Source organism: Gigantopelta aegis, chromosome 8 (assembly GCF_016097555.1).
Source record: "Gigantopelta aegis isolate Gae_Host chromosome 8, Gae_host_genome, whole genome shotgun sequence".
Classification (NCBI taxonomy): Eukaryota; Metazoa; Mollusca; class Gastropoda; order Neomphalida; family Peltospiridae; genus Gigantopelta; species Gigantopelta aegis.
In genome coordinates this window covers 15,011,758-15,026,721 of record NC_054706.1, presented here as the reverse complement: position 1 = coordinate 15,026,721, position 14,964 = coordinate 15,011,758, and the positions used below count along the sequence as shown (strand labels likewise).

Genomic DNA, 14,964 nt, shown 5'->3' with positions numbered 1-14,964 from the left:
TTTTATATGTGATAATGTTTGGGCAGTAGTTATTAAAGTGCTTTTTATTTTGTTTTCATTCAAAAACGTTTTTAAACCAAGCTTCAGTGCTTTTTATATTTATATTTAGTTTATCTTTTATAATGTTTATTGATGGGCCTGAAACATGTATTGTTGTATCATCTGTAAACATATCATTCTGTAGCAGCCAAGAGGTCATTTATGAATATAAGAAAAATTAACGGTCCAAGTACTGAGCCCTGCTACAAGTTTACTAAAACTGTAGCTTTGGTTGTATTTTGCATGAGTAACAGATATTATAGGACGGAGAGGTGAGATTGCAGCTTCAAGATTCGCCCAACATTAAGTCACACAGTACATTTTAACATTGTTTTATCAAGTATAGGCCTAATTATTGGTTTTGTGTTTTACTTCAGATGGTTCACTTAACTTTGACCTGTGGTTTGACAAGGGCATGGTGTCTGATGATGTGTTGTCCGGACAACCTTTCAAGTTTAACAGTACTGGAAACATGACAGTGATGTTCTGGATTGGTCTGTTGACTGACATATCAAGTGGAACTGTCTTCAAGATGAAAAACGAGTTTGTATTCTGTTCATCATACTTGTTTGTCATTTAGTATATTCCCATCATAGATCATTCCCCAGGACACTTTGAAGAAGTTGGCCAGGTGCACATCGACACAAAATAGGAATCACACATGTTACTGACTTTCTCTTGAAAACATTTCTGTTTTGAAAACAGGGGTGTTTGCAATCATCTGGAAATTTTATTTTATTTCAACTTATTTCCGTGCTTATATCCAATTAAGGTTCAAGCATGCTATCCTGGGAACACACCTCAGCTATCTGGGTTAGTTTTTAGTTGGTTAGTGAGAGAGAAGAGGGTGTAGTGGCCTTACGCCTACCCATTGAGCCCTTAAGAATTCGCTCTGGGTTGGAGCCAGTACAGGGCTGCGAACCCTGTAATCCGATGTCTTAACCACTGCGCCACTGAGGCTGGTGCAACACAAATAGGTTTCTGTCCATGAAATTGCTATTGACTGATTGATAACTGAATGACCAAAAGCATGATTAATAATATTACTGTACTTGTGATGGGGCATGATTTCCAAAGTGGTTATTGAATTGTTTTGAGTAGTTTAGTTTGAAATATACATAAATCATTATTTGTCCTTTTCAAGAACCATCTCACATAATGAAGTCATTTTCTATGTTTTATTAGGCCCCTATCAGTCCAACCGGAGGGGACTGTAGGTTTCGTCTTTGTCTGTTTGTCTGTTTGTTTGTCACACAAATAGTTTTATGGACTTTTTTTAATAACGCCTCGAGATATTGAGTTGACATTTTGTGTGTAGCTTTATTATGTATTGTTACTCATCAAATTAGAAATTCATGATGATTTACCCATTAGTCACTGTTATGGCACTTGAAATTAGTAGATAAAAACAATTATATAAGGGATTTTCTTTTGGCTTAAGATATTGAGCTAAAATTTTATGTATATACATGTAGCTTTACCATGTACTATTTGCAGATAAAGTTTGACATTTATGGCAATTTACCTAAACATGTTTTAGAGTTCTGGCCCGTGAACTTGGGATATACGACAATTTGTTTGGTCTGGTAGGGGATAGCAGTACTTTCTGAATGCTTGTTTAAGGTTAACATTCTTTTTTTTCAGTGACGTTATTCAATCAGTAAATCAACTCACAGCAGAAAGTTTTAATTATTATGTTTTAAATGGTTTTGCTGATTGGTATTTAATATTTGTTACCCACTGAGTTTATAAATATATATTTTTTAAAATTATTTTCAGCATGGACAATACAATGTTCCTTGAGGTTAAGACCAACAATGTAAGCTTTAAGGGAAATGAAATCGCAATGACAGTGTCTGCTGGCAAGTGGAACCACATTGCTGTAACTTGGCAGTCCGATGGAAAGTATGAACTGATCATTAATGGCATTAAAAAGAATGGTGCCACTACACAGCCTGCATTTCAAGAGAAGTAAGTATACTTAAAGTCCGAACCACATTGTTAAAGGTCAATGCTTATGGCATATTATTAATACACAGTATATAAAACAAATATATAAAAATTACAGTATTAAAAATAAAAAACAAAAGTACCACCCCAGTTATTAATAAAGTGGCTTTTTGTAAAATACTTGTGAAAAAACCCCACTGCTCAGTTAATTTGACCCATATCAGACCTGTGACGTAGCAACCGGCATTCTGTTAGTAGGTCAACATGCCTTATCATCTACTTTAATGATACCTAGATTGGTGAGGAAGTGGTATATGAGCATGCTAACCTAGTTACCTACCTACCTGTCCCGGAATTGGTCACTGGCGAAGTCAGAGGCTAAATCCGGGGTGGGCGTGCCTGAACCTTTGTGGATATGGGCACGTAAAAAGAGTTCCTATCCCATCCCATCCTGTGAGAAGCATGACACAAGTTTAGTCCCAACTTTTGAAAGTGGGATATTAACATTTGAAGGTAATAAAATATGTGTTCAGATCAGAACACATTTAAAACAAGCAAAATAAATAACATTATTTTATTGATTAATATCGCATAAAATAGGGATCTGAATTTATTGTTTTAGACAGATCGGTATGATGCAATGCAGGTATGAACACAGACAAATAACAATCCGATTTATCTTGTTACCGTTACCACAGGTGTTGTTCATTGTTTATTATGGTAAGCTTTCAAAGAAGCATGATTGTTTCATAACACATTCTTTGGAGTCCCATTTACTGGGAAACTGCCGTCATTGTTTAAAAGGTGACCACTGGCAGACAGTAGAGGTATGATTGCACATCGGTGTAGACAGAAGAGGCAAGATCTCGCATCAATGTAGACAGACTAATTACTACATGGACCGTTCTTTTGTTGTTGAATTTGCACCCAAGTCCAGAATAGAAGGCATCCGATGTTGACAGAATTGTTTTTCCTAATAACGGTAGCTGAACAGGACTTTAAAACTGTACCAGTTTGGACAGTCCACTGTATGTGTGTGTGTGCATGCATGTAGGTGTGTGTGTATATATGTATGTATGTATGTAATGTATGTATGTATGTATGTATTGATGTATGAATATCTATATATTGTATGTATGTCGAGGTTGACTGTTACATACATAGATATTAACGCACTGGCGCAGGGGATAATTAAATCCTTTCTGGCCTCACAAATTATCCCATGCCGTTGCTGGGACTCGGAACATGTGGCACCGATTCGCCCACAAATTGCAAGACTAACCACGATACGCTCTGAGCTATCGAAGCTTCCATAAGAAGGAAGTTCTTTAACTCGACCATATGCATGGGGTCTACAATCTACGCGGTCGATGCCGCTTACGTGCATGAAACAGTGGGCAGACCTGGCACTGGCTAGTATGTATGTATGTATGTCGACTGTGTATATATACATGCACACACAACAAGTTTGTATTTAATTATGAAATACTGGCCTCATCGTTCTAGGCTTGGTACTGGCGTAGGCAGGATTTTATATTGGGATGGGGGGGGGGGGGGGGAGGCTGTTTACCAGGATCACTGCTTCAATATTGCGAGTCCTTCACAGCAAGGGTATCTACTTTTACTCCTACCTGAACGACTGTGTATATATACATGCACACACAACAAGTTTGTATTTAATTATGAAATACTGGCCTCATCGTTCTAGGCTTGGTACTGGCGTAGGCAGGATTTTATATTGGGATTGGGTGGGGGGGGGGGGGGGGGGGGGGGGGAAGCAACCCACACTATGTATATACATGTGTCTGTATGATTTTATAAAATTTAATAGTTTTAAAAATAAGTTTGATGGGGGTGGAGGTGAGTTCCAGTGGGCCTCCTCCCTACACCACTGCTGGGGCCGTAGTCGTCGAAGCCATTCACCAAGGAAACCAGCGGCTCCATCGGACTATCCACGGAGATCGTCAGTGGATGCGGGTTCCACGGTCCGGGTCTCCAGTGGGCCATGACCAGACCGACCGGTTTGCCTGTTTCAGGGTGTTGTTTGACTTTCCTGATGATGTCTCGGTACCGGCTGTTTTGGAAGACCCAGAGGCGACGGACCACCTGTCACTGAGAGACTGCCTGGCTGTTATATATGAGATGCTGCCGTTGTTGCCCCATCCACCGGCTCCAGCCAAGAAGGGTCCAGTACCAATGATCACCACCAATGTGCCTCCTGAAGATGTCGTCATTAGATCACTGGTGGCGGGGACTTTGGTAACCGATGTGGCGGCGGACTCGGACAAAGCCTTTAAGGATACAGCGTCCTTCGTGGTCTTCCCACATTGGTCTTCCAGGGCATATCCAGTTTTTAACATGCCGTTTAAAGATGCGGCCCTGACACTAGATGATGATGTCCATCGTTTGGGGAAACCTTCATCTGTGGAATTATCGGACAGTCAAGCCCAGGGTATGGATACTGCACAACGGAGATGTCTGTACATGTTATCCTACTTGGATGTCTTTCTGGCGGCGATGGCAACCCAGGTTAAGGACTCCTGGTGCTATGCCTTGTTCCAGCAATTGGCTCAGATGTCGGCGTACCTTACTTCATCTATCACAGCGATGTCGACGATGTTAACTCACCATCGGCGATGGACTTTCGTGAAGAAATCCACCTTGGATTCTCATTGGAAGAAGGAACTCCTCACGCAGCCATGGTCTTCATCTACTCTGTTTGCGGGCAAGGTGTCGGAAGTGGTTGCAGCCAATGACAAGGATCAACAGTCAACAGTAATGGTTAAAGCTTTACAGTTCGAGTCCAACAAACGGAAGAATACGTTTACGGCACAGCCTGCATTTAAATGTTGGTGAGGTTCCTTTCATGGTAACTCCTCCCGTCGGGTTCCAGATAAGAAGGCTTCCGGTCCTCCAGCCAGAGGGAAGCCGTTTAGATGTTGACGCCAGCCTGCCAACCTTGGATTACTGCGGCTTACATAACCTACGACTGCCCCTCACTACAATTCAGATCAACGATGCAAACTTGACGCTTCCGGTGTTTCTAACACCGGTCGAAATGACCACAGTCGGAGGCCGACTTCGCCTGTTCTGTCGGAATTGGGAGACCTTAAGCGGAGACCAGTATGTCACGACAGTCCTGAGGTACGGATATCACCTGCAATGGTCTGCAGACCCTCCCTTAACACATATGCCTCGAGAATATCATTCAGCCGCACATCGGGTTCTTCAAGACTGTGAACAAGCTACTGGAGAAGGGGACCGTCTGCAGAATTCCGCTGTCCGATCTCACGCCAGGATTTTACTCGGATATCTTTCTGGTTCCAAAGAAAGATTCACCAGATCTGCGGATGATCCACAACATGGCCAACGACCATTATCTCCAGTCACCTCCGTCGTTCAAGATGCTGACGATACAAGATGTGCTAACTGTGGTTCATCCAGATGATTGGCTCACCTCACTAACCTGAAGGACGCTTATCTGCACGTGCCAATACATGCCACTTGCCACTGATACCTGAGGTTCATACTGCAAGGAATCCACTACGAATGGACAGTCCTGCCTTTTGAAACTCCGTTACTCCATGGCTGTTTACCAGGATCACTGCTTCAATATTGCGAGTCCTTCACAGCAAGGGTATCTACTTTTACTCCTACCTGAACGACTGTCTGATGAAGCATCACAGCCAGGCCCAGCTCACATTCCATGTCGACTTTGTCATGCAGTTCCTACGGTCTCTGGGGTGGGTTGTCAACCTCGAGAAAACCCGGTTGCATCCTACACAAGATCTGCAGTTCATCGGTGCCCGTCTCCATCCAGATTGCTGTCTTGTCCAGGTGCCTCTCGATCGTTGGACGAAGATACAGTCCATACTCATCAAATCCTTGGCAGCTCCGATGTTGTTTCGAGAATGGCAGAGTCTTTTGGGGCTGTTGACTTCAGCACAAGACTTGATGCTCAGAGGTCGCTTCCAGCTTTGTCGTCTCCAAGTGTTCCTGTACCCTTACATTTAGTGTGACAATCCAAGCCTGATGATCCGGTTGCCATTCAACCTGCAGTCCAGTCTCCAGTGGTGGCAACGCCGGTCAAACGTCTTAGACGGAGTCTCTTTGCAGCCGTTTCACGCGACTCATCATCTGTTCGCTGATGCGTCGCTAGAGGGCTGGGGTGCTCATCTCAACAACTAGACATTGTCAGGGCTGTGGTCTCCAGAAGAAGCCGGGTTACACATCAACCTCCTGGAGATGTTGGCAGTCTACAATGTGATCCTCCACTGGCATCACCAGTTGATGGGAGCGACTCTCATGGTGGCCACAAACAGTATGACCATGGCGGCTTACATCAATCGTCAGAGTGGCACACACTCCAGCAGTCTTCTACAGCTGACGTTTTGCTTGTACAACTTGGTTGATGACGTGCCTCTGCAGACCTGTGCTCGACACATTCCAGGGGTCTCCAACGTCCTAGCAGACAGTCTCTCCTGGCCGTCTTCCCTGCAGTCAACCGAGTGGATGCTCCATCCAAATGCTGTTCGCCACGAATTTCAACCATCAACTTCGGGTCTATGTGTCGCCAATTCCAGATCCAGATGCCTTCGACCTAGATGCTCTGGCCATCAGCTGGGATCAGTTGGACCTTTCCACCTCGGATCCTGCTGCCCAGGGTGCTTTAGAGGTTTCCACTCTTATCGATGTTGTCTTCTGTTGATCGCACCAATGTGGCCATCCAGGGTGTGGTTCCCAGATCTACTCAGACTCGCCGATCCACATCCGTTGCCTCTGCCAGAGTGGGATCATCTGCTGCGGCATCCCACATCTCGGCTCTACCATCCGCATCCACGCTTATTCCTGCTACACGCGTGGACCTTATTGCCAAAGGTCTGAAGAGGAAGGGCTTTTTTTTTCCAAGTCTACTGCAGAAATTCTGAAGGCTCATAGATCATCTACCACTGCAGTGTACAATGTCAGATGGCTGTGTTTTAACAGATGGTTCCTGTACCTCGTCTGGCTGACTTCCTGATGTACCTCCGTACGTTGCTGAAGCTAAAGGGCTCGACTATTGTAAGCTACGTCTCGGTCATTGCTACTGTCCATGATCCTGCTACTGGAACGAAGTTATCCGCTATCCCGGAGATCCAGAAGATGATTAAAGGGTTTAAGTTAGAAGATCAAGTTCATCGCTTTCAGCCTCCGAAGTGGGACTTGAATCTGGTTTTGAGATCCTTGACTGTTGCACCCTATGAGCTGATTGAAGAGTCCTCCTTGGAAGCTTGAACTTGGAAGACTGTCTTCTTGTTGGGGTTTGCAATAGCTTCTCGTGTTTCTGAACTACATGCCTCGGATGTGGACCCGGTTCGGTTTCACCGTGAACGCAAGTCGGTTGCCTTGGGACTCCTCATGAACTTTGTGGCGAAGAATCAGCTGCCTGATCAACAGCCACAAACTTATGTGGTCCAAGCGTTATCGTCCATCCTGGGTCTGGCTGATACTGAAGACTTGGCTTTGTGTCCTGTTCGAGCTCTGAACCACTATATTGAAAGGACTCGCTCATTTCGCCAACGCCGTTCGAGGTTGTTCCTTTCTTGTCACCAGACGCACTTAAAAGACATTACCAAGAATACTGTGGCTACTTAGATTAGATCTACGATCCTGTCGGCATACCAGAAGGAAGGTTGCCTGCACCTTCTGCATGAACTGTGTGCACTGGCCGCCACCATGTCCTTGCACTGTAACACTCCTATCCAGCACATACTCACTGGCTGTTTTTGGGCGACAGACTCCATATTTGCCAACTGTTATCTGAGGGACATCTCCACTGAGGATGTCGAGGGCTTAAATCATCTGGGTCCTGTGGTGGCAGCGCAGACTCTGGTGAACACTAGCCATCCTCGTCGCCGTTGAGGTTGCTGTTGGATTCTAGGCTGCACACTGAGATGTCCACTGAATCCACAGATGAGGACTTGCTATGACTCTTATTCTTTGCACTTTTAATGTGCACTGGTGCTGGAATTTTTGTCTAGATAACATTTGCCTTACACTGCCCTCGGCCAATTGTTTTCTCACTGGACTAACATGTTTTTGGTGTACTAGACAGAAAACACTCAGGGGCTTGTTTAATTCGGTGTTCTGATGGATGCACCCATACAATGTTGTTGCTTGTTATTTTTTAATAACACTCCAATACGTTGGGAGGTTACCTAACACCTGCATCCCTGGTGGCTACGTCTTCCCACCCTGTCAGAACTGTTATGTGGTTATGCTCTCCTATATTCATTGATTATAGGAGCCATAGATGCCACTACTGACGGATGCCACCTTGTCTGGTTGGTTTATTAACTTCACCTGCACTGGGCTGTGACGGGCATCCTTTGGAAGAGGGTTGTTTATGGTTGGCCTAATTCTACCACTGGTCAGACTCCATCCGGTCTTGGGGAGATAACAGGTGCATCTTCGGATTTCGGTACCCACCACCATCTGTTGAATGCTGCCCTTGTTTGAGGACAGGTAATGTTGAAAAGAAATGGAGAAAACTTGGAGTTTTTTCTCTTTTATAGATACATTACCTGTCCTCAAGGATTTATAGCCGCCTGAGCCTCCCCGCTTCCTGTCATCCGTGCGATGCGCTCAGTGAAAAAGAAGTTAGCTATAGTCACATGTCCGGAACTACAAGGGAGCATGCAGTAGAAGATTTTAGGCCATCCCATTTACTGTTGGGATGTTCGGACCAATCCACTAGGGTTGGGGAGGAAATGCCCTTGTTTGAGGACAGGTAATGTATCTATAAAAGAGAAAACACTTCAAGTTTTCTCCATATCTTACACTGTCGCCCCTGCTCAGGTACCCTCTCCGCCTCCCTCTCACCCTTTTGAGCTCTTGTTTAGCTCCTTCTCGTCATGGTTTCATGTTTGCTGTGTTCCACCTTCACAGTAAAATGTCTGAAAGGCTGTGAATCACGCTAACATGTTATGCCTGTTACCACGTCACTAGGTCACATGACGTAACTCTTGGGGTCGATAGACTTTTTGGCAAGCAATGGGAAAAATGCGATAGTGAATTACATTTTTGGTAAACATTGACCTTTAATGACTAAAATAAATTACTCTCCAACATTTATTTACTATTAGATTTCCCCCAAATTTTGTCCCGAAGGAAATCTAAAAAAAATCCTTTACAATGACACAGATTCCACATACTAAATAATAACTGTCACATATATCAACCTTGCTGAGACTGCATAGGACAAATAGCATATCATTTTGTGCCAGGCTGCCATTTTATATTTTTATGGAGTACTCTCCAAGAGGGATTATAGGATATGACGTAATCTTAACGTGGTATGATATAAAAGCAATTGGGATGATGACATATTAATTATGTCACATACTTTTGTGGCTTCCAACTCTCTTAAAAAGTATTCCATAAAAATGTAAAATGGCAGACGGTGAAAAATTACATGCTTTTTGTCCTAGGAGATCTTAACGAAGTCAAGATGACATGTTTATCATCTAGAATAATTGGAATTTGTATCGTTGTAATGGTTTTAATCTTACAGGTTGACAAGACTTGTTTGACAGTCAGTAACAAGATTTTATACTTACAGATTGGTAAGACTTGTTTGGCATTTGGTAACAAAAGTTTATACTTACAGATTGGTAAGACTTGTGGGTCATTCTGTGTCAAATCACCCAATGGGTTAAACCTGACCATCTCAGATGTTTATGAAACTTGGTATACTTGTTGATTGGGATACCACAGCACCAAATTTTAGGCCAATTGAACCAGTGGTGTGGGAGATACAGCCTCCCAAATTTGGAGATTTTCGGCCAAAATTTGCGTGGCTGCCAACCTTTGAACCCTCATATCTCGGGAACTACTCAGGAAAATTGGTATTGTTGGAAAGGCAATTTGACAAGGATTCCAAATATGTCATTATTGTTCAGATTGGAGAATGTTGGGGTACATTGACGTTATGACCTTTGTTATGACCTTGTGGATCACGTGACCTTGAGATGACATTTCTTGAAATTTTATCTCCGACACGTTAACTAAAACATATAAAAGTTTCAGAGGTGTAATCCTTTTTGTTTAGCCACAATATAGATCTTAAAAATGCATACCTGCACGGATGATTGATACAATGCATGACAATGTACATTTTCTACATTCTCTGAGACCAAAAACTCATCTTTGGAGTCAAAATCCACCTGACATGTCTGAAGGATATGAAAAGATGCCAAATGGCATGAGATGTTCTACACAATCAGGCCCAAAGGGTTAACAGGAAGTGTGGCTTCAGGCATGTCAGGTACTCCTTGAAGTCCCCATTGAGCACATGGCAGTTACAAGTAGGGGTGCAACGATACGATCAAAACCGTATTGCGATATATTGCGATACGACAAACCGTATTGCAGTATATATTGCGATATATATCTGATATTTATGGATTTGTTTAATGAAGGCAGAAGCGAAATAAATCTAATTGTGTAAATTTAACATAATGAAATAAATAATAAATGAAAGGAATAAAATGTATGAATTTTAATTACCATATATATATATATATATATATATATATATATATATAACGTACGAGTATTCAGTACTGTGTCCAGAAAGTTAATAACAGATAACACCATTGGGACGTTTGACAGCTTGAGATAACACCAGGGAACATGTTTGTACTCTACTAGCACCTACCTGTAATTACCGGTCCAGACAAAAATCGTGAAAAAACAACATCATCATTATTACAATAACAAATATTCCACATACTAGATGGTCACCTATATCGAGGGGTGGGGCGTAGCCCAGTGGTTAAGCGTTCGCTTGATGCGCGGTCGGTCTAGGATTGATCCCTGTTGGTGGACCCATTGTTATATTTCTCATTCCAGCCAGTGTTCCACAACTGGTATAACAAAGGCCGTGGTATGTACTACCCTGTATGTGGGGTGGTGCATATAAAAGATCCCTTGCTGCTAATCGAAAAGAGTAGCCCATGAAGTGGCGACAGCAGGTTTCCTCTCTCAACATCTGTGTGATCCGTAACCATGTCTGACGCCATATAACCGTAAATACAATGTGTTGAGTGCGTCGTTAAATAAAACATTTCCTTCCTTCCTATATATCACCGGCGTCGTGGTTAGGCCACGATTGGAAGCCAGTTTGGAAAAATATACATTATTGTGGTAAGACTTCGGAATTTGTTGACTTATATTTTAAGATAGCACAACATTATATTCACATATTCCAAATTATTCAAATACGGTAAAGTAGCATCTAGCCAATGTCCTGTTTGTTTTAAACAAGAAGAACATATGTGTCATTTATTGTTGTATTGTGATGAACTTTTTGGGTGTTACTTCAAAATACAAAATTGCTCAATTGAATTCATCAATGCTTTGCTCTCAATATATAGAATATCAGTTTTCAAGAGATGTTTAATAGCAGAATCAAGGGGTGTAAATATTAATATTGTTAAGTTTTTTAAGCATTATATGCATCAGTACTTCTTAATACTTTTAAATCAATATCGCTTTAAAAATTGATTTTCTGCATTTATTAATAACTATATTAAAAATAATATTTTTCTTGATCTAAATAATGATGAATTAGTTTTTTAAATACCCACTTGAAAACTGATATTTATATTTAGTATTTTTCTTTAAAATGTCATATTATCTTACAAGATCAATATCCCTCAGTTTTCTTTTAATGTTTGCGTGTGTTTGTGTAAATGTGTGTGAGTTCGTGATAAATGTGTGAGTGGTTCTATGCGAAAGTATGTGCGTGGATATGTGTGAATCTTTTTATTATTTTTATTTGTACATTTTATGTATATGTGCAATATTGAGTCTCACAAATAAAAAGATATAAAAAGGCCATCGGTTTACAGGCTGGTAAGTTATGGGTTCGGATCCCAGTCGAGGCATGGGATTTTTAATCCAGATACCGACACCAAACCCTGAGTGAGTGCTCCGCAAGGCTCAGTGGGTGTAAACCACTTGCACCGACCAATGATTCATAGCTGGTTCAACAAAGTCCATGGTTTGTGCTATCCTGCTTGTGGGAAGCGCAAATAAAAGATTCCTTGCTGCTTGTCGTAAAAGAGTAGCCTATGTGGCAACAGCGGGTTTCCTCTAAAAACAGTGTTAGAATGACCATATGTTTGACGTCCAATAGCCGATGATAAGATTTAAAAAAAAAAAAAATGTGTTCTAGTGGCGTCGTTAAATAAAACAAACTTTACTTTACTTTTCCTTCCTTTATCGACTTCGATATGATCTCCCAGGCTAAAAAGCATGTACTTTTTCGCCTGCTGTAAGTTCGTGTCATCGCTAAGTTAAAGTCACTGCGTAAACAGACGAGTGGTATGCATGGTTATTTCCACACTTTCTGTTTGTTTGTCAAATAAGATACAAGAAAACAATAACGTGTAAAAATCGCGATACACAAAACTGTACCGCAGTTCGTATTGAGCTGATGAAACATCGCGATATACCGGTATACCGGTTTATCGTTGCAGCACTAGTTAAAAGTTTAAGACAAAGAAGTTTCTTGATCTGCATTTCTTTCACAATCTGAAACTTTCAAGTTGGACACAATGTCAGATGTCGATATGTAAGTATTATGTTTTCTTCATAAAACGTATTAAGTAATTTTATCATGTCATATGGCCTTGCCAATGGTTTTGAACAAGGTTTCAATCAACTACAGTACAACCCAGTCTGAAACCAGGCTTCATCCAGTGATGTACTACGTAATGTATTTGTACACCCAGTCTTCAGCACAGAGTGTGAACAAGGTCTGCCTTGACATTGATTAACTGTGATTTATACTTGAAAAGTTTGACCCAAATACCCAAGGCATGTGGGCCTTTGGCAATGATACATGTACTCTGCTGCTATTTTAGTTTTCTGACCTGCTTAACTTTACTGAAAGGGTTTCAGGGCTAGATTTAATATTTAGGAAAGCATTGACTTTGTGACTCTGCAAGGTGATTTTGCAGAAAATTTCTCGTGTGTTGTTAAGGATGAGATTCAGAGTTTCCACTGGGAAAATAAACAGGCTACCTTACATCCTTTTGTGGTATACTGCAGATTGGCTGATGGAACCCTCGAACACTGTAACATTTGTGTAGTGAGTGACACTAGGGAGCACTCGACTGTAACTGTGTATGCTTTCTTGAGTGTTGTTATTCCATACCTTCAGACTGAGTTTCCTCATGTGAAAAAGATCCATTATTTCACTGACGGCTGTGCTGGACAGTATAAAAATAAGAACAATTTTTTTAACCTGTGCCATCATGAAGAGGACTTTGGGTTGGAAGGTGAATGGAACTTTTTTGCGACAAGCCATGGCAAAAGTGCCTGTAATGGGATTGATGTAATTCATGGATGTAACATGTTATTACAAAGTGGGTATGTCTACTGAATCATGGACTCAATGTGTTAATACAAAGTGGATATGTCTACTGATTCATGGACTCAATGTGTTAATACAAAGTGGGTATGTCTACTGATTCATGAACTCAATGTGTTAATGCAAAGTGGGTATGTCTACTGAATCATGGACTCAATGTGTTAATACAAATTGGGGGGATGGTGAAGACGTTGCTGACAAAGGCCAGTTTGCAGCGTCCCTACACAGACCCAATCCTGACAAGTGATGCTATTATGGACTTCTGCATCAAGAGTATTCCAGATATTCACTTTTTCAACATCACACCAGAACACATAGCAAAGCATGAGTTGGAACTACAAGGGAGGTTTCAAGTGGCTAAAACGGTCAAGGGAACACAGCAATTTCACCAGTTAGTTCCAGTTTCTAAGTCAAAGATGCATGCCTACGAGCCTGCAGAGTGACCCACCAGAACTAGTATCTGTCCAGGATTCTGAGGATGATATGACAGAGTTACCAGAGAAGCCTCCCTTTGAAGCCAAGAAGCAAAACTATGTTTGTTGTCTGTATGACAATGAGGCATGGGTTGGGCTATTTGAGGACATTTCAGAAGAGCATGGAGACTTCTTCATTCGTTTCACGCAACTCACGGACCTTCTAAGTTATTTCACTGGCCAAACGAAGAAGACACTTGTTGGATTAGTAAAGGTGTCATTGATACACCTTTTATTGCATCTTCTCGACGGATGTACTCTCTGAATAAAAAGGATGATGCTAGAGTTGCAAGTTGGGGAAGTGGGTGACCGAATGATTCTGTGACTGCTGAACTGGTGAGAAGGCAATGAGGGAAGTATACTAGGCGGCAATAAAAACACAATCTCGGAAATGATCATGGTTTATTTTATTATGCGAGATCCCACAAAAATGAAACTGATACCACCAGTGAGACCAACCACTGGCCCATCTGACTGGCACTGTCAGCCGCCAACAGTGAATCGCGCATAACGTCTCTGGCGATGTCAACGTCATGGGGGTCAGTATTTCGTGTGACCTCCATGTGCTGCGATGCACGCCTGCAGCCTCCTAGGCATGGACATGCACAGGCGCCTCACCACACGTCGTGGGATGGCTGCCCAGTGATGCTGCAATGCCTGCTGCAGCTCAGCGAAGTTCTGTGGTGGATTCGGTTGGTTTTGAATACGACGTCCCAGCTCGTCCCACATGTGCTCTATTGGGTTCATGTCCGGGGAAACTGCTGGCCAGTCCAACACAGTGACATGGTGGGCACGAAGAAACGCCTGTGTACACCTGTCAGTGTGCGGCCGAGCGTTGTCTTGCTGGAAGACGAGCCTGTTTCCGCCATGCCGTCTCATCAATGGGAGGAGGACCGGCCGCAGGATGTTGTCGACGTAGTGTTGCGCATTAAGCTTTCCCTGTACCACCACGAGTTCGGACAGGAAGTCAGCATTGATGGTGCCCCAAACCATGACTCCGCCGCCCCTGTAGCGGTCCCTTTCCAGAACACAGGCCTGCATGACACGTTCTCCACGACGGCGGTAAATGCAACGACGTCTGTC

At 42.5% G+C, this 14,964-nt stretch overlaps 1 protein-coding gene across 1 annotated transcript in view; it reads left to right on the top strand.

Annotated features, from left to right (window-relative positions):
- The window catches only part of LOC121378227, a 198,508-nt gene that overhangs the window by 17,169 nt on the left and 166,375 nt on the right, over positions 1-14,964 (top strand). Inside the window, exons 8-9 of the mRNA XM_041506306.1 lie at positions 417-582; positions 1,819-2,010. Of these exons, the coding sequence (XP_041362240.1) occupies positions 417-582; positions 1,819-2,010 (358 nt within the window). The remainder of the gene's footprint in view (positions 1-416; positions 583-1,818; positions 2,011-14,964) is intronic.